Raw genomic sequence first — 20,365 nt, forward strand, 5'->3', positions numbered from 1 at the left:
AACATATCATTAGCATGGTTTACTAGTACAGTCGTCCCTTGGTTCTTGAACGCCTTGGTACTCGTACACTTTGGCTCCTGAACGCCGAAAATTGGGACTAAGTGTTCCGGTTTTTGAACGTTTTTCGTCTGACGCGGCTTCCGTTTGAGTGCGGGAAGCTCCTGCAGCCAATTGGAAGCTGCGCCTTGGTTTTAGAACGTTTCGGAAGTCGAACGGACTTCCAGAATGGATTTCGTCCGACAGCCCAGGTATGACTGTAGTTACTTGAATCTACCCACAAATCACCTCTCTAGGAACACTTCCTCTTCAGTTGAATTCCTCCCATCACTCAGTGCAAGTAAGTGTACTGTGGGTTATTTATTGTTTGACATTTGTAATAAAATAAAATATAAAAATGTCATTTTCTACCCCAAGCCGTTCATTGGCAGGAATATTTGTCAGCAACTGTTGCTGAGTATATTATACTAAGATTGGAACTTACATCTGGCAAGTAGGAAATACTGATTGATTTACAATCCAAGACAGGCATAGGCAAACTCGGCCCGCCAGATGTTTTGGGACTACAACTCCCATCATCCCTAGCTAACAGGACCAGTGGTCAGGGACGATGGGAATTGTAATAATAATAATAATAATAATAATAATAATAATAATAATAATAAATTTTATTTATATCCCGCCCTCTCCAGCCGAAGCCAGGCTCAGGGCGGCTAACAACAATAAAACAGTACAAAAGTACAGCACAAACAACACTCTAAAATAATTCATTATAAAATTAATTAATTCAAGCCACTGGCAACCATTGGGCCAGAGCTCCGCGAAGATTGCCGAGGGAGGGAGTCAGGCTGTGTAGTCCTAAAACATCTGGAGGGCCAAGTTTGCCTATTCCTGATCCGAGACACGGTTCACTCAGAGGTTTGGAGCTGCCATTTGAGGTCAAGGACAAGACTTCACTTCTTGGGAAGTAAGGTAGAACCTTAGCAGCTACCAAATTTTGGTTGACTTTTGCCCCAGATGAGAGCAGCCAATATATGCATGTTCTCAGAGCCCCCCAAACATTGCCTTTCGTTCAGAAAGGTCTTCTTAAGTCCTTGGCCGCTAGTGTAGGGGGACTGAGGTGACAGGTGAGTCCCTCTCCTCCTCTCCTATGTAGTATTCACACGCCAAGGGAAATCACGGCTCATTTTTAAAGCCCCGAGCTTCCGCCATCACCATTTACTCTTGTTTGCATTGTAGATATTCAGCGAGAAGAGGAAAAAGTAAAAAGATCCATCAAAGATGCCGCCAAAAAGGGTCAGAAAGACGTTTGTGTGGTCCTGGCAAAGGAGATGATTCGTTCACGGAAAGCTGTGAGCAAACTCTACGCCTCCAAAGCCCACATGAATTCAGTGCTGATGGGGATGAAGAATCAGCTAGGTAAGGAGCTGGGCTTCCACGGCAGCACCTGTCATGGTGGAACAAAATGGTTACTTCAATTTCTCTTCCACCAAATCAGACAGGCAACTGAATACAAAAGAAAGATATCCTCTATCTATCTATCTATCTATCTATCTAGGATCTTATTCTTTTGGTATTGCTCTAACCACATGAAAGGGTAGCAGTGGGTTAGGAAATACCCATGCAATAGGCTTTGTCCACCAAGCTGTGTTTTTCAGCTATACAGTGGTACCTCGGGTTACATACGCTTCAGGTTACATACGCTTCAGGTTACAGACTCTGCTAACCCAGAAATACTACTTCAGGTTAAGAACTTTGCTTCAGGATGAGAACAGAAATCGTGCAGCAGCGGCGCGGTAGCAGCAGGAGGCCCCATTAGCTAAAGTGGTGCTTTAGGTTAAGAACAGTTTCAGGTTAAGAACGGACCTCCAGAACGAATTAAGTACTTAACCCAAGGTAACACTGTATTCGCCTGCAGCATACTGTAGGCTCACAGCTTGCAGAAGCTCTTCTCACACTGCTAGGTGCATGTGCAAAGGGGGCCCTGGACAAACATTTATCCAGAATTCTCCCACCTCCATCAATCCGTCCTGAAGCTGAGCTGTGGTGCAATGCTGCAACAGCCTATCTCTCCCGTAGAAGACTGTGGAATAAAATGATGCTTGGAAATAAAGGCTTTGAACCTCATTAGACCAAATGAGCATAAAATGATCAAGGGTCAACAATACAGAAAGAAATAGAAGACTGTTGTGAAGACTGTGTGACTAAACAGTTCACACCATAGATTTATGTTTATGCTGGGCTGTAGCAATAGTATTTATTTATACCCTGCCCATCTGGCTGGGCTTCCCCAGCCACTCTGGGCGGCTTTCAACAAAATATTAAAATACAGTGATGCATCAAACATTAAAATCTTCCCTAAACAGGGCTGCCTTCAGATGTCTTCTAAAAGTCTGGTAGTTGTTGTTCTCTTTGACATCTGGTAAGAGGGCGTTCCACAGGGCGAGTGCCTGGTTCTCTGTAACTTGGCTTCTCGCAGTGAGGGAACTGCCAGAAGGCCCTTGATGCTGGACCTCAGTGTCCGGGTAGAACGATGCGGGTGGAGACGCTCCTTCAGATATACTGGACCGAGGCCATTTAGGGCTTTAAAGGTCAGCACCAACCCTTTGAATTGTGCTCGGAAACGTACTGGGAGCCAATGTAGGTCTTTCAAGACCGGTGTTATGTGGTCTTGGCGGCCGCTCCCAGTCACCAGTCTAGCTGCCGCATTCTGGATTGGTTGTAGTTTCCGGGTCACCTTCAAAGGTAGCCCCACGAAGGTAGCAAAGGTCAGTAATGTTTGAATAAAGAAGCAAGTTGTAGGAAAGTACACCTCTTCTTTCCACATGATAGCAGTATGCAACCCAGGACTTCCCATTTAGAAAAGCGCTCTCCCAAAAGTCTTCCACCTTGCTACACATTTGAGGTCTGCGGACCTTTGGAAGGTAACTAAGGTTTTGTAGAGGATGAGCACTTTTCCTTGCAGTTCAGTGGCGTTCTGCGTGAACCTCAACTTGTAGCTTATGTCACTCCAAATAAACAAAGAGCTAGGGAGGCAAACCACGAGGTCAGGTTTGCATGCAAGCCTAGGCCATACATAGCTTGGCTCTGGCGGCAGCAGGACTAGGGTGGAGCAATGTGACTGTGATCTTTTGCTCCAGGCACCCACCTGCTTCCTCATTCTTGCAGTGTTATGTACAAATAAAGCCACCATTGGATACAGTGTCATGTGATATTGCCTTCTTGTGGTTTAATCATCACAGGTTTGTTTGGTTATTTTTACAAAAATCAAGCGGCCTTGGAAAGATTTGTATACAGTGGTACCTCAGGTTACATATGCTTCAGGTTACAGACGCTTCAGGTTACAGACTCCGCTAACCCAGAAATAGTGCTTCAGGTTAAGAACTTTGCTTCAGGATGAGAACAGAAATCGTGCTCCGGCGGCGCGGCAGCAGCAGAAGGCCCCACTAGCTAAAGTGGTGCTTCAGGTTAAGAACAGCTTCAGGTTAAGAACAGACCTCCGGAACGAATTAAGTATCGTATTTTTCTCTCTATAAGATGCACAAGACGCACCTAGTTTTTGGAGGAGGAAAACAAGAAAAAAAAAATTCTGAATCTCCGAAGCCAGAACAGCAAGAGGGATCCCTCTTGCTGTTCTGGCTTCTGTGACAGCTGTGCAGCCTGCATTCGCTCCATAAGATGCACACACACCTTTTTAGGAGGAAAAAAGTGAGTCTTGTAGAGCAAAATATATGGTACTTAACCCAAGGTACCACTGTACTTGAAAGCGTCACAAGCAAGATCCTGAGCTAGATAACCCTTGATGTAACATTGCAGGCCTCTGATCACATCCTTACCCTAGAAAATCTTTAGGGGTCTTTTTCAGAATCAGAGAGGAAGATAATACACTGTTCTTTATGCACACTCTTATTGTTGGCTTTTTATCAGGTTGAGAGAAAAGGTGGACATCTTGTAATCTTAGGTACCCTCAACTCCTCTCTGAATTGAATAGGAACCTTGAACTGATGGCAGGGAACAGCCCAAGCTGATGTTCTGCTGGTCTGAATTTAATCTAAAGTCTTCCATGCCTTCTCTCGGCAGCTGTCCTGAGAGTGGCTGGCTCATTGCAAAAGAGCTCAGAAGTAATGAAAGCCATGCAAAACTTAGTAAAGATCCCCGAAATCCAGGCTACGATGCGGGAGTTGTCCAAAGAAATGATGAAGGTAAAATTACTCTCTTAATTCTTTTTTGTATGATCTGGCTGTGTAAAATGGTAGCAAGGAAAGCAGTCTAGCATGTAAGGGATAGTACCTGCTTCAGATCACTGTTACCCTGTTGCCTTGTTTGTTGATCTCCTGGCTCCTGCCTTCTCTTTGCCAGATGAGGCCACATGAACATCAGTTCGAAGGAGATCAGTTGTCAAATTTTCGTTGTCTCTCCAGGTCTACATGTGTATGATCCTGGTCTGTATATACAAATAACTTAATTTTCCATCATCTACATTTTCTTTAGGCAGGTATTATCGAAGACATGCTGGAGGATACTTTTGAAGGTATGGAAGACCAAGAAGAGATGGAAGAGGAAGCAGAAATGGAGATCGACAAAATTTTGTTTGACCTTACAGCTGGTGAGTGGAAGTGTGCACAAGTGTCTATAGATAAACGTATGTGCCATGTCCTACTTTTTATTGTTGGCAAAACTGGCCACCTTCATTTGCAGCGCCAGCTCTCCTGTAATATTAAGTGGAAGCTTGCCTGAACAGGTGTTGCTGAGCAAATGAAACCCTGGAGTTATATGCCACAGCTTTTAAGCATTCTCTTGAGTCTTTGTTATATTTCAGGAAGTGAAGTTAAATGGCTGTTTCATCTTCCAGTTCTCCCACCTAGTCCAGTGGTGGGGAACCTCCAAAGCATGAGCCTAACTAGGCTAGACGGCAGTCAAAATTTAGCTCGCAAGGCTGTTTTCCGGACATCATATATGTGTATGTAGGGTAGATAAAGACCTGGCAGCAAATAAACAATTGGGAGTCTTGAAGTGCACTCCCAATGGTTCCTTGGCCAGCATGTCTTCTATTTGCTTGTATTTATACTGCCTTCCCAAAGCCGGGAAGGAGATATGGGGGCTATGACAGGGTCCTAGAGTCCTCCTGTCTCCTTCCCAAACCCTAGTTAGCACTTTCCCAGCTTTTGGAAGGAGATGGGAGGGCCCTAGGACCCTACCAGAGGGGATGCGGGTGGCGCTGTGGGTTAAACCACAGAGCCTAGGACTTGCTGATCAGAAGGTCGCCGGTTCGAATCCCCGCGACGGGGTGAGCTCCCGTTGTTCAGTCCCAGCTCCTGCCCACCTAGCAGTTCAAAAGGACGTCAAAGTGCAAGTAGATAAATAGGTACCGCTCTGTCAGGAAGGTAAACGGCATTTCCGTGCGCTGCTCTGGTTCACCAGAAGCGGCTTAGTCATGCTGGCCACATGACCCGGAAGCTGTACGCCGGCTCCCTCGGCCAATAAAGCGAGATGAGCGCCGCAACCCCAGAGTCGGTCACGACTGGACCTAATGGTCAGGGGTCCCTTTACCCTTTACCTTTAGGACCCTACCAGAGCCTTGCACCTCCTTCCCAAAGCCCAGCGCCTTGCTTACCCAACTTTGGGGGGGCTGAGTGATGGGTGTCAGATGTTGGCCTTGCTCTCCCCTCCACCTCCCACACGACAATACAATGTGCTGCCTGTGGGTTCCAGGTTGAAGTGCTCTTGCGGCCCACTTGGTATGAAAAGTTGGACCCTTGGCATAGTTTTGTGGTAGACAGGATGATGAAGAAGCTTAATCTGGTTCTGCTGCCATGGCCGATCCTTGTCGGCTAGGGTTGGGTTGTCTTCAGTCCTTCCCTTAACAGTGGTGGAGCCTATTGAAACAACCTACCTCTGAAGACTGGCAGATCCACATGGTTTACTGAGAAGGAATCCGTTGGCTGAGAGAGAATCTGCTGTGTCTGGCCAGTTCTATTAGATGCCTTGCTCAGCCTCTAGACTGAGGGAATGGCCTGAGTGGTTGATAGCTATCATGGCTGAATTCTCCCTGGTTCTCCAGAGAGCTCAGAGCAATGAGAAAGCGGAGCCCATTTTAGGGACTCCGTCATGGCGGCACAGAAACTTTCAGGAGCTCGTCCTACACTCGAGTAGGACCCTGGCAGAGACACATGCCCAACTGGCATGTTCTCTCCCTCCTGGTCTTTCATTTGTGGGCTTCAAAAGCTTTCTTCTGCTCAAACATCACAGCGACCGATGCCAACAGACATTGGCACACTTAGGGATCTGCAGAGTCTTCGCAGCTAGCGTGACAGACCTCAGCAAATCAGCATTTTGGCTAATCTACTTTATTTACATATAAACACACACGGAGCACTGCAACATGGCTCCCTCTCTCTCTAGCATCAGACAGCAAAGAGAGAAAGGACAATGACAATAGTCCCACTTCATGGAACACAGTAACACAAACATCTTGTCTCCGTCACTTCCCACTCCATGGAGTCAAAACATATACTGTCATGTGATAGACAAAAATCCCATGACTGCAATCATGGAGCAGGAATTCTAACAGAAACTTCATTTTCTCCCTAACATTGCGTCATTCAGAACTGTCAAGCAAGCAGAGCTCTTCTAAGCGGAGCAAGACTGTTAATATTTTGGTCCTCGGGGAGGGGATGAGGCCCTGTCAGTGGTTTCTGTGACTTATTTGCAGTTTGTGATTGCAATCACTCCCACCTACCGTATTTTTCGTCCCATAGGGTGCACTGGCCCTTAGGACGCACCTAGTTTTTTTTTGGGGGGGGGAAATAAAGGAAAATTCCCCTTTATTTCCCCCCCCCCCAAAAAAAACCAGGTCAGGGAATCCAAACCAGGTCGGGGAACAGCGAGATGGCGGCGCTCCGCCTCCCCGCTGTCCCCCGAGCTTGTGGGGCTGGCGCTGGGGAGAAGTGCACTTCTCCCCAGCGCCAGCCTCCAAACCAGGTCGGGGAACGGGGGAAGGCACGCTGCGCCTCTCCGCTGTCCCCCAAGCTTGTGGGGCTGCCCGATATCTGCACGAAGCCCGGGGCGCAGGGTTGCTTCGGGATGCAGGCTCCTATCCGCAAGCCTTGGGAGCCCGACGGGAACTCCCACGGAGCTCCCAAGGCTTGCGGAGAGCTTCTTGAAGCCTGGAGAGCAAGAGGGGTCGCTCTCCGGGCTTCGCCGAAAGCCTGCATTCGCCCCATAGGACGCACACACATTTACCCTTCATTTTTGGAGGGGGGAAAGTGCGTCCTATAGGGCGAAAAATACGGTAATCCCACCCTGCTTAGAGTTCTGGGATTGTTCTGGGTCGAGCCTTTATATTTTGGCGCTGCTTTTTCAACTGCAAGTGTGCTTTGCCTTTTCTTGCAGGAGCCTTGGGTAAAGCACCCAGTAAGGTCACCGACGCCCTGCCAGAACATGAGCCTGAAGGGGCTACAGCAGCTGTTGTTGATGAAGATGAAGAAGAAGATATTGAAGCAATGCAGTCGCGGTTAGCGACTCTCCGTAGCTAAATGTAGGCTGGCTTTGCAGTTTGGTGCATTTTTCCACAGGCTGCCCTGTCACGCCTTTTAACAGTGCAAAAGTCTTTCCTGTATATATTCCTATATCTATTTTTTTGTGGGTTTGCCTTCAGAGATATTATTTTTAACTTTTCTGTCAACCTATGCCCAACACTAAACCGCTCTTGGGGAATGGAGAAGGGATGGCATATGTATTCTCAAAGAAAAAATAAAATAAAAACCTATTTGAACGAGCTTGTGCTTTACGTACTGTCTCCTGCGGGCTGTACCTGCAACAACAGCATTATGTACATTTCTGAAACATTATGACTAGATTTTAATAAACAGTTTTTAACACTTTCCTGCAGTCCCTGGTGAGCTGGTAGTTTCTTTCAAGTATGTGGACTGAACACACAAACCTCTTGCCAGTTATTAAAAACCAAGTAGACTCTTCAGCCACAAAGTGCAGTTCTGATTAGCTTAATACAGTTGATCTCCTGCAAGTAAAAGTTATATGTAAAAGAAGAAGAAGAAGTCTATACTGAAATAGTAAAAAAGGCCTGTCAGCAAAGTACCGGGGGTGGGGGGGGGGAGATCCAAAATGGTACAAGTAAAATAAAACTCTGTGTCACTAAGCAGTTTTAGGTACATAAAACCTGTTTTTTATTTATATTCTTAAAGATTTTGTAAAAAAGCTTGCCGGGTAATCCAGTCAAAAGCTCATCAAAATGGAGATGTCACATTATAATAAGCCATAGGCACAGTGCAGTTTTAAATAACATAGGATGCATTTCCAGAAAGCTTTTTATATCACAATTAAATTACAGTGGTACCTCTGGTTAAGAACTTAATTCGTTCCAGAGGTCCCTTCTTAACCTGAAACTGTTTTTAACCTGAGGTACCACTTTAGCTAATGGGGCCTCCCGTTGCCGCCGCACTGCCAGCACGCGATTTCTGTTTTCATCCTGAGGTAAAGTTCTTAACCCGAGGCACTAGTTCCGGGTTAGCGGAGTCTGTAACCTGAAGTGTTTGTAACCCGAATAGTTTGTAACCTGAGGTACCACTGTCATGATCCACCATCCAGTTTTCCAAATCATGCTCGAGTAGCGCAGATGACAGGAAATCAATATGCAGGTACAGCAGCCCTCTTTAGGGAAGTTTTTAATGTCTAATGCTGTATTGTTTTTAATATTCAGTTGGAAGCCGCCCAGAGTGGCTGGGGAAACCCAGCCAGATGGGCGGGGTATAAATAATAAATTATTATTATTATTATTATTATTATTATTATTATTATTATTATTATTATTATATATCAACCTAACAAAAATGAGTTAAGTTTCTCAAGTTTATCCTCTTTGTAAATCAGTAGCTTGTTTTAATGTGTGCATACCAATGTATGCACTATTATGTGTACATTAATAAAGGATATTTTTATGCATGCCCTTACGTTTGTTTCTGTTGCAAAGACAAAAACATCTTATGAATGCAGGGAGAAAAACCTGCGGGCAGCCGACAGAATCCAGTTTCTGTAGTCAGTTTTAATTTGATTCGGCTGCAGGGTTGTACAGTATTGGTATGGTATTACCAGCATTCACCATGCTAATAATACGTATCATCAAATGCATTTTTTGCTGTCCTTGTCATCTAAGTACTGTAGTTGGGAGATTCCCCCGCTTTCCTGTCTAGTGCTATTTGTTCCCATACGAAAGGTATGTGACAAAGTTTCCCCCTAGTGGGGAAAAACGAAATCACCTTTGGTCTTCTACAAAGCCTTGTACTGTACTTTCTGCTGCAAGTACTACAAGCATATCTCTCAAATGAGCTCCTGGTTGATAAAGAGGTCAGCTGACTGCTATAATCAAGCAATACATTCATTAATTTCAGCATATATCTTTAGGTAGAATGTGGGCATTTCCATATTTGGGCTCGTATCTGCTCGGACAATGCAAATCAGATACAAAATACATCAGATCTGAGTCCTGGGGAACAAAGAACGTCGTCATTGTGTGAATGTCACTTATTTTCTGTTTCCACAAATATCCCCGGTCTGTTATGCAAACATTCATTCATACAAACAAACAAACAAACAAACAAACAAACAAACAAACAAACATAAAAGGGACTCTGCTTCATGAATTGCATCCTAAGAAACATCATTTTTGTGTGTGTCAGTCTGCTGCCAGGGAAGAAAGCACAGTCTACTCTACTTGCCTCTAGATCTTTGCTCCTAGTTCTGCCATCAAAGCTTTATAGAATCACAGAATAGTAGAGATGGAAGGGATCCCAGGAATCTCAGCTAAAGCATCCATGACAGGTGGCCATCCAACCTCTGGTGAAAAACCTCCAAGGAAGGAGAGTTCACAACCTCCCAAGGGAGATCACCCCACTGTGGAACAGCTCTGACTGTCACAAAGTTCTTCCTGAATGTTAGTCAGGATCTCCTTCCTTGTAACTTGAAGCCATTGCTTTGGGTCCTACCCTTCAGAGCAGGAGAAAACAAGCTTGTTCCCTCTTTCTTCCATGCCTTTGAATATTTAATAAAAGACAACGGTAAGGACTTTCCCCTTGTTTCTGCTTCTGGCAGCCTGCCGTGGGAGTTGAGTCCTCTGCTGCCTGACATATACCAATGTAATCGCAATGTCTGGCATAAGGCTGAAGCTATGTAGAGTCACTGGCTGGCTTCACGGTTTTTCAGTATCGTGATTTTTGACGTGGCAATATATCACGAATCGTGATGGGGGAGGTGTTGTGCAAAAATCACGATGTGGGGGAAACCGTGAAGTCAGCTTATGGCTCTACAGTGGTACCTCAGGTTAAGTACTTAATTCGTTCCAGAGGTCTGTTCTTTACCTGAAACTGTTCTTAACCTGAGGTACCACTTTAGCTAATGGGGCCTCCCGCTGCTGCTGCACGATTTCTGTTCTCATCCTGAAGCAAAGTTCTTAACCCGAGGTACTATTTCTGGGTTAGTGGAGTCTGTAACCTGAAGTGTATGTAACCTGAGGTACCACTGTACTGACGTAGTTCCATCGTTATTTCAATCATTGTGATATAGCGGTATATCACAATATTTAGCTGACGATAGGGGCGCAGGTGGCGCTGTGGGTTAAACCACAGAACCTAGGGCTTGCCGATCAGAAGGTCGGCGGTTCGAATCCCCACGAGGGGGTGAGCTCCCGTTGTTCGGTCCCTGCTCCTGCCAACCTAACAGTTCGAAAGCACGTCAGAGTGCAAGTAGATAAACAGGTACCGCTCTGGCAGGAAGGTAAACGGTGTTTCCGTGCGCTGCTCTGGTTCGTCAGAAGCAGCTTAGTCATGCTGGTCACATGACCCGGAAGCTGTACGCCGGCTCCGTCGGCCAATAAAGCAAGATGAGCACCGCAACCCCAGAGTTGGTCACGACTGGACCTAATGGTCAGGGGTCCCTTTACCTTTACCTTATATTGTGAAGTTGAAAACCAGCCATCACCCAGCCCTACTGTTCCCCTTTATGTAGTTTCAACATTATTTCAAGCATCGTGATATATCGGTATATCACAATATTTAGCTATCATATCTCCTCCTCCTCCATGGAGGAGACTCTTGACAGTCCCATGGAGTGCAAGAAGAGCAAACCTATCCATTCTGAAGGAAATCAGCCCTGGAAAAGACCCTGATGTTGGGAAAGGAGAAGGGGACGACACAAGGAGAAGGGGACGACAGAGGACAAGATGGTTGGACACTGTTCTCGAAGCTACCAGCATGAGTTTGACCAAACTGCGGGAGGCAGTGGAAGACAGGAGTGCCTGGCGTGCTCTGGTCCATGGGGTCACGAAGAGTCGGACACGACTAAACAACTAAACAACAATAACAATAACAACAATAATATCTCCTCCTCTCGGTCTCCTCCCCCCCAGCTAAACATACCCAGCTCCTTCAACCGTTCCTCATAAGGTTTGGTTTCCAGACCCTTGATCATCTTTGGTGGTCCTCCTCTGCACATGTCCCAGCTTGTCAACATCCTTCTTCAAGGGACTGTTTTCAGAGGAAGCACTGTGAGGGCAGAGAGACTGTTTGCCATCAAGGGACGGTTGGTTTACCTGTGCTGCTCCACCTCCAGCCAGAGGAAGTTGCTGCCTGGGGGTATCATTCATACACATATTTTAATGAGATGAATACAGTGGTACCTCAGGTTAAGTACTTAAATTGTTCCGGAGGTCTGTTCTTAATCTGAAACTGTTCTTAACCTGAAGTAGCACTTTAGCTAATGGGGCCTCCCGCTGCTGCCGCGCCGCCGGAGCACGATTTCTGTCCTCATCCTGAAGCAAAATTCTTAACCTGAGGTACTATTTCTGGGTTAGTGGAGTCTGTAACCTGAAGCATCTGTAAACCGAGGTACCACTGTAGTGTGAAAGATTATGAGTCATGGGCAGTGTTTTTATTCTAGAAAAAAAGAGATGCCGGTTCTCACCATTAAGTTGTTACAGTAAGTGCCATATTTTTAACCAGTGCTTTTCTTTGAGGGGAAAAAAAATGTCGGTAATGTGCACCACTGAGTACCCCAGAAAGAAAGAAAAAACACTGGTCATGGGATGGATAGAGAGTTTGCAAACAAAAAAGTGCTTAGCTTATTTTTCTGGCTGATGTTTTAATGCCGTTAATATCGTTGAATAGATTATATAATTGTGATGTTTAGCTTATTTTTTGCTTAAAGGTTGTAATTGTTTCACTGAGGATTTGTTAATTACTCTATATGGCTTATGATGCATATTATTATTAATTATTATTTATTGAATCTATATACCGCCCTATACCCGGAGGTCTCGGAGCGGTTCACAGAAAAAGATCACAGTACATAAAATAAAAATAAAAGCTCAGTAATATCCCCTACAAAAGAGCCGCATTTTAAAAGTGTATGGGATGTAGAATTCGTGACTAGGGAGAAGAGTCGGTGGAGGAAGACTGGAAGAAATTTAAAGACTACTTGCAGAAGCACTGAAAAATTAAGGAATGTTAAAACGATGTCTGATGGAAAATAAGTGGTATTGGTTAAAAGGTTTTTAAGAAAATGTAAATAAGGATTGATAACTGGAAAATTGATATTTATAATAGGTTAATATCTTGAGTGAGGATAAATGCTAGAGGGTAAGGACTTGCTGAATTTAATATTTGAACTGGAATACAAAATGGGAGGTGTGAGGAGGTCTAGAAACTAGTGAATGAAGTATAAGATATGAAAATACTAATCTATTTTCTGCTTTGTTTGTTTCCTTTTTTTCTTTTCTTTCCTTTTTTCCTTACCTTCTTTTGTTAACTGTTTTTTATTGTACTGTAACTGTATTTCTTATGTGTTTTGTTTTTGGTATTTTTTCATTTTTGTATTTCTTATGTTTAAATTTTGAAATTTTTCATTGTTTGTGAAACTTTAATAAACATTATTTAAAAAATAAAAGTGTATGGGATGTTGATCAGGTCAACCAAAGGCCTGGTTGATGATGAAAGAGGCTCCGCACAGAATCAGGGCAGGTGCGAAGTCCCTCGCGCGCCCGGCCCTCCCAGCCGCGCTCGTGCGGCCCTCGGCCGCTTCCGGCCGCTCCCCAGTGAGGCTGCGCGCTGGGGCTGGCATGCCGAATGGCTGAGGCGCCTGGCGCTGCTGCTGCTGCTGCTGCTGCTGCTGCTGCTCCTTCTTCCCGCGACGGCAGACGGGCAGCTCCGAGCCGGGCGGGGGAAAGCGGACCCACTCCCTGCTGCTGCTGTCACCGGAGCCGCTCAGCGCCATGGTCTCCTGGATCATCTCCAGGCTAGTGGTGTGAGTAGCCCGCGCGGGGGTGTCTCCCGCCGCGCGCCCTGCGCTTTTGGGGAACCCCCAGCCTTTTTGCAAGCGTGGTGGGCCATAGGATTGCATGGGCTTGTGGGTCTCCGTCTCTGTCTCCCGTGCGCAACGCAGCTTTCCACCCAACGCGCCCCGGGCTAAGAATATCTGCCCATCTAATTATAGCCTTTCCTTCACAGGCTGCCGCCGGTGCCTAGATTTTTCCCTTTTCTTTCTTGCGCTCAGCAGCAGGAGATCGGCGTGGGTTTGGGGTTGTTGTTTTTTAATACAGCAAAGGGAAGATGTGCATTTTTGGGTTGCTTTTTTAAAAAACACCCCACAAAATCCTATATTGGCTCGGCGCTGCCGGGTAGGGGTAAAGCCAGGACGGGTGCACGCGAAAGCGGGGTTGCTTTTTGCAGCGTTTCACCTCTGCAAATGGGGAGAAAAATCGAATATTGGGAAGGGCGGCAGGGAAATTGACGCTTTGTTGCTGGCAATACCTATTTCTGTGGGGTGGGGGCTCGCTAGAGGGCGCTGTCAGGAGACATCCCATGGGAGGTGGGAGCAGAGAGAGAGGGGGGGGGGTCCTAATTTATTTTTTGGTTAAGCACTGTTTACCTTACATGATTAAAATGGGGGCGGAGGATCTGTGGGGTTCCCCTCTCTTTGAAACCAAAACAAAAGAAAAACCTCTGGAAAAGCCTTTCTGGAAAAGTGGAGCATTCTCTTGCTTCAACATAGGCTTCACATGTCATGGGGTGTCCAGGCAAGCCGTACAGGAATCCCTGGGGAATTCTCCCCAGGAAGCAAACAATGGAGTCCGTTTCCATGACCATTTGCATCCAGAAAGGGAAGGGAGACGGCCTACAACATGTGCCCGCAACATGAAGGTGGTTATCCTCATAGATGCTGCTTTTGTAAAAGAAATGTAGCTTGCCAAAGTTAGGAGAGCAACAGAATGAACCCAAATGTGGATTTTCCTTGGGCTCCCTCTTCTAGGATGCTGAAGGCAATTTGTTGTTGGAGGCCCAGCGCCACCTTTGTCTGGAGAGATGTGCTAGGATAACACCCGGTTCATCCACCTGGCTTCTGTCTCTGCCCAGCAGTCTGAAAGATGGGAAGAGGGTGGGATTGATTTTTGGGCTTCCTCTCTACGAGCCTTTTGATGGCGGATCATGGCAAGGGTTGTAAGAACAGAAGCCGGCAAGTTATATGATCCTGACCAATCTGCAGCTGTCATTTTCTGTGGTTGAGCTTGCACTTTGCTAGGGTGAACCATGTTAAATATCAGATGGGTATTTTGCAAACAAGATAAGTCTTTTGCTGATCTTTTTTTAAAAATAAGATGGCACTTTAAGGTTTTGTTCTGAAAAGCTGTGTTTTCTCCACATAATTTACATAGTATTTCCAAGTGTGTGATTGGCATAGTATATCTAAGCTCGTGTTTAAAGATGCTGTTCCACTCTTCTTTGTTTTTGGCATAATTTCGAATATAGTCTCTCATTTGACTTTTAAACTCAGACTCATTTTTAAACGCCTAGTATTAATCTGTATACAGTATTTGCCTCCTCCCATCTTGTGAAGCTTTGTTGAAATAGTGCCGATTGGTGTGTAGTTCTGGGAAACAAAGGCAGCCCAAGGAACGGTCGTATTATGAGTGAGGTCATACATCACACAGTTTGAAAGGCGTGGGGTGGGGTGAGGAAGAGAACAGCATAAGTGCACCTACAGTTCTTTGTTGCACATGGACCGCAAGCAGAAAAAGTATGACGCAACATCAGGACTTGTAGGAATAAAACACAAAGTTGCTTGATGGTGCAGAATAGCCCTCATTAAATACTAAGTAGAGCAGGGGTCAGCAAACTTTTTCAGTAGGGGGCCGGTCCACTGTCCCTCAGACCTTGTGGGGGGCCAGACTATATTTTTTTGGGGGGGGAATGAACAAATTCCTATGCCCCACAAATAACCCAGAGATGCATTTTAAATAAAAGGATACATTCTACTCATGTAAAAACACGCTGATTCCCAGACCGTCCGTGGGCCGGATTGAGAAGGCGATTGGGCCAGATCCGGCCCCTGGGCCTTAGTTTGCCTACCCATGACATAGAGGAAATGGTTTCTTACAGTACAGACCACCCCTAGATTCCCTTTCTGAATGTGCCAGGTTGTGTGTTAATGGGGTGTGAAGGCAGTCTTCAGGTCATACAAATTTGGGTTAGGGTTTAAATGGAATTGTTCCGAAATATAAGCATTTGATCAAAGTAGCCTCCAAAGCCTGCTACCCATTACCCCATTGCAATGAACATATGGCTAATTCAGAGCATGGCCATTTGAAGCAAATGTGGAAAGTTGCAAGGGAGGAATGCACAAGAATGCTAAAAGTTTAAAGTGCTGGTTGAGTCCCAGCCAGGGTCTGTTGGCTCTGAAGCCTGATGTTGGGAATATTCTTAAAGCGGCAGTTGGGAGAAATGCAATAATCAAAGGAAACTGTAGAATCATAGAATTGTAGAGGGTCATCTCGTCCAGTCCCCCTGCTATGCAGGAATCTCAGCTAAAGCATAGCTGAGTTGCCCCACAAGAAAAACCCAACTCTTAAACAGACAATCAGCATAACTAGCACCAGAGAACAGACATCTACCATTTCTGGTTGTCAGGAGTGCAGGTTCCCAGCCTGATAACACAGTAAGCGTAGGTAATTAAAAAGGAGGATTTATTGCAAAAACAAACAGATAGCTCCGGACGGTTCTAACAAAGTCATCACTCAAGATGACCCTTCTGAAGATTTCTTCCGGTGTTGACAGAAGATATTGATCTTACGACTCTTACGTCTCTTGTTTTGCTTCCTGTCTAGTAGCCCTCCCATTCGCCGACTCTTCGGACCTATTGGTTTAGCGCCAACCTCTTCCTGTTCTGAACATGCTATCTGTGTGTTTGTTCGCTCCTGTTTGAGCTTCCTGCAAGCTTTGTGTTCTACTCTGCTCTCAGCTACTGCCTTATCAGCCTGCCCTTCAAGGTCAGGAAGAGCCGAAGTCTGCAGCTGCCGGCTCTCCCCTGCCTGTTTAACATCTAAGCCTCTCTGTTCTTGGCTGCCTTCTGCAGTTGGCTGCAAACCTTCGCTAGGAGCTGGCTCATTCCTGACACTGATTGACCTGGTGACAGTGACGTAGCCATGGTGGGACATGGGTAGTCCTGGCCTTTGTATTTCAGGTCTATCTCTCTGTTGGTTCTCAATGGGTAAACCTGTGGTCCATATGTTGGCAGACCTGGCATCAGGACAACATCTTCCCACTCACTGCTGAAACCTTCAGTTATTTCCCAGCCTCCCTTCACCTTCTCCATCCCTTAATTCATTGCACTGCTGCTATAGTCAGCTACACAGCTCTCTTTCCACTGCAGTTCCCATAAAAACGAAACCCCAAAGTGCCAGGTTAACAATGCCAGACTACGCTTCAGGATTAGCATACACTGTCTCCTCCCCATCTTCAGCAAAAGCAACACTGGGTTACTTTTCTGGGCTGGCGTAACACTCCTTCTCTCAGGCACAGTCCTGCCCTCTGCGACATGGGTATAGTAGCAGTGGACTTTTATCTGCATTGGCATTAACAGAGCAATTTATAAAATATTTATCAAGTCAAAAGGAAATCACATTTTTGGGGGGTAGGAAATAAGGCCTTAGCTGGAAAGAACAGGAGTTCTTGACTTTGCTGCTACTTTTTTGTTTGGAGTCGACACACTGCTTCCCTGTCATAGCTACAATAAAACACTGACTTGTTTTCTATGGAGCAGCTATCACTTCTCTAGTAGGGAAGACCAGCAGAATACAGTGGTACCTTGGTTTACAAACTTAATCCATTCTGGATGTCAGTTCTTAAACCAAAACCGTTCTTAAACCGAGGTGCGCTTTCCCTAATGAGGCCTTCCACCGTTTGGATTCCGTTCTTAGTCTGAGGTAAAGTTCTCAAACCAAGGCACTATTTCCGGTTTTGCAGAGTTTGTAAACCGAATCATTCGTAAACAGGACTGTTCATATACTGAGGTACCACTGTATGCTTAAAAGCAAAGCAAGGGTCTATATTGGGCTTTCCTCTTCAGCCTTCCCTAATTGGCTAGATCTGCTTTCCTAAATCTTAGTCATTGCTATGGCTTCATTCATTGGCTAAAAACACTGAAAGGTGGAAGCAGGCTGGTTTCTTGAAAAACAAACGAGGGGGGAAAGTGTCTGGACATTTTGCCTCAGATCTCAGGTTATGCAAATGCTAAAAGCTTAACTATTTTTTAAAACTAAAAAATGGGAAAATGGGGAATCACAGTTCATCTGATGGAGCAGAGCGACTGTGTCCCCCCCTCCCACCCCCATGGACATTCACGATGGCCACAGAATCCCCATCCTTGCTCTGTACAGAAAATTAGGAGACAAGCAAGGTACAGTGGTGCCTCGCAAGACAAAAAGAATCCGTCCTGTGATTCTCTTCGTCTAGCAGTTTTTTTGTCTTGCGAAGCAAGCCCATTGACGGATTAGAGGATTAGCGCTATTAGCGCTATTAGCGGCTTTTAGCGGCTTATCAGCTTATTGGATCAGCTGATAAGCGGCTTAGCGGCTTAGAAAAAGGGGGGGAAAGGAAAATAAACCCGCAGGAACTCGCAAGACGTTTTCGTCTTGCAAAGCAAGCCCATAGGAGATTCGTTTTGCGAAGCACCTCCAGAACGGAAAACTCTTTCGTCTAGCGAGTTTTCCGTCTTGCGAGGCATTCGTCTTGCGGGGCACCACTGTACTGTAACTAGAAGGAACAGGAATTTGGCAACGCAGGATGGACACAAAGCTGAACTCCTACATTGGGAGCTAGGAGCAACAATGGCCAAAACCAGACAAACTGGAAGTATTGTTGTTGTTGTTGTTGTTGTTGTTGTTAATTAAATTAATAATAATAATATTAATAATAATAATTTATATTTATATCCCGTCCTCCCTGGCCTCATTTGAGGATCACAGGGCAGTTTACAATACAAAAACACAAAAATGCATAGCATAGTAACAAACAAAAACAATATTATACCCCGAGTGGAGTTATGAGGCCTGATCTTTGGCTCTGGGCACCATATTGCCTGTCTTCGCTCCTTTTTCTTTTTTCTTTTTTTTTAAAAAAAACCTGCTAACAGAACAGCTGGACTTGCTGCAATGTATATTGCCAGGGAGCCCTCCAGTCATCATCTGAATTTGTGAAGAGGCCTCATCCTGTATCAATGAGTAGAATAAGCAAATTTTGTACAAATTTGAATCATGGGCCATGTAAACCCTTTAAATATCTAGCAGCAGCCCTGGGCCAAAGTAGGAAGTTCTGAAGGGAGGAAAGACCATTTATGTCACCCACCAGTTGATTTTGGGAGTGTCAATTCCAGCCTCCCCCACCCTGGTGTCCTCCAGATGGTTTGGTCATTGGCCAGGCTGTCTAGGGCTGAAGGGCAGCCGGTGAGGGAAGGCTGATGTAGCCCCATTCAACCTACCTAAAACTATCCAGACCCTTGGGGTGGGGGGCTTTACAGGTTTTAGGAGTGAGGCTGTACGTGGCCCACCTTTCCGAGTTAGTGGGCACACTTGGAATTTTCATTATGGTTGCCATTAATTTGATTTGAACTGATTTTATAATGAATTGATTTTAGAATGCTGTATTATTTTACTGTTGTTAGCTGCTCTGAGCCCGGCTTTGGCTGTGGAGGGCGGGATATAAATAAAATTTTACTATTATTATTTTATTAAGTGGCGTGGGCGCCGGTCACAAAATGGCTGCTATGGAAGTGTGGCGTCACATAAAATGGCTGCCTCATCTAAAAGCAGACAAGAGAGAGCCGCATATTCTCAGAAAAGGGGCAAAAAGGCACCTATTGCTGCCCTTACTCAGAGAGAGATACTCTTTTTTCAGAACAGAATAAAGGGAGGGGGTCCAGTTCTGGAATTCAGTGTCATGTGAACCGGTTTAAGGGAGTGTGTCAATGCGAGGCAGTGTCAACCATTGCATATGGTGGCTTTTTGCGGGAAGTTCACTGAGGCTACTTGCAGGTGCCATAGGAGGTTGTTGTTGTTTAGTCGTGTCCGACTCTTCGTGACCCTATGGACCAGAGCACTCCAGGCACTCCTGTCCTCCACTGCCTCCCGCAGTTTGGTCAAACTCATGCTGGTAGCTTCAAGAACACTATCCAACCATCTCGTCTTCTTTCGTCCCCTTCTCCTTGTGCCCTCCATCTTTCCCAACATCAGGGTCTTTTCCAAGGAGTCTTCTCTTCTCATGAGGTGGCCAAAGTCTTGGAGTCTCACGATCTGTCCTTCCAGTGAGCACTCAGGGCTCATTTCCTTCAGAATGGAGAGGTTTGATCTTCTTGCAGTCCATGGGACTCTCCAGAGTCTCCTCCAGACCATAATTCAAAAGCGTCAATTCTTCGGCGATCAACCTTCTTTATGGTCCAGCTCTCACTTCCATTCATCACTACTGGGAAAACCATAGCTTTAACTATACGGACCTTTGTTGGCAAGGTGATGTCTCTGCTTTTTAAGATGCTGTCTGGGTTTGTCATTGTTTTCTTCCCAAGAAGAAGGCGTCTTTTAATTTCGTGGAGGTACATAGGAGGTACTGGTGAGCATACTGGGGCCCTCAGACACCATATTGGCAACCTCTGCTCTGTGTTCACTGGGAAGAATGATGGGCTCCTAACAGGAGCCTCCTTTAAGGCGATGAAAGGCTGTGTAATGTGTACCATAGTGAGCCCCTCCCCACTCTGATTTTCCATTACTTCCAGCACAATCATTTTTGCATTTAATCACGTTCCTCTATATCTGCTTTCTGCAAATGAAAGCTAGCTTTTCAAATCTGTATCCTTCTCTGGGTTCTGCTGCATCGTTGGTCTATTCAAATATTGTGGAGACGCCGTAAGGAAATGTAGGGCAATCTGAGCCCCGTTCAGTTAAACTGCCTCTGTCTTTCTTTGTGTGATTAAATTTTTAATGTGTTCCATGTGCGCTGAGGTCTGGTCTTAACCTACACGGATTTCTGGTCTCTTC

General features: G+C 45.5%; 2 protein-coding genes across 8 annotated transcripts in view; both read left to right on the forward strand.

Moving 5' to 3' along the window:
* LOC310690566 (charged multivesicular body protein 3) overlaps positions 1-7,775 on the forward strand; it is a 38,786-nt gene extending 31,011 nt beyond the window's left edge. For both annotated transcript variants that reach the window (XM_083469779.1, XM_083469778.1), the window contains 4 exons: positions 1,237-1,416; positions 4,078-4,199; positions 4,489-4,603; positions 7,390-7,775. In XM_083469779.1, coding sequence (XP_083325905.1) covers positions 1,237-1,416; positions 4,078-4,199; positions 4,489-4,603; positions 7,390-7,532 — 560 coding nt within the window. In that variant the 3' untranslated portion in view covers positions 7,533-7,775. The remainder of the gene's footprint in view (positions 1-1,236; positions 1,417-4,077; positions 4,200-4,488; positions 4,604-7,389) is intronic.
* Positions 7,776-13,066: 5,291 nt separating this feature from the next.
* REEP1 (receptor accessory protein 1) overlaps positions 13,067-20,365 on the forward strand; it is a 71,399-nt gene continuing 64,100 nt past the window's right edge. For 2 of the 6 annotated variants that reach the window (XM_083470204.1, XM_083470209.1), the window contains exon 1: positions 13,067-13,308. In XM_083470204.1, coding sequence (XP_083326330.1) covers positions 13,277-13,308 — 32 coding nt within the window. In that variant the 5' untranslated portion in view covers positions 13,067-13,276. The remainder of the gene's footprint in view (positions 13,309-20,365) is intronic. The other 4 variants (XM_083470206.1, XM_083470207.1, XM_083470205.1 and 1 more) reach the window with 3 other exon arrangements.

This window comes from Podarcis liolepis (genome assembly GCF_965112155.1).
Source record: "Podarcis liolepis genome assembly, chromosome: 13".
NCBI lineage: Eukaryota > Metazoa > Chordata > Lepidosauria > Squamata > Lacertidae > Podarcis > Podarcis liolepis.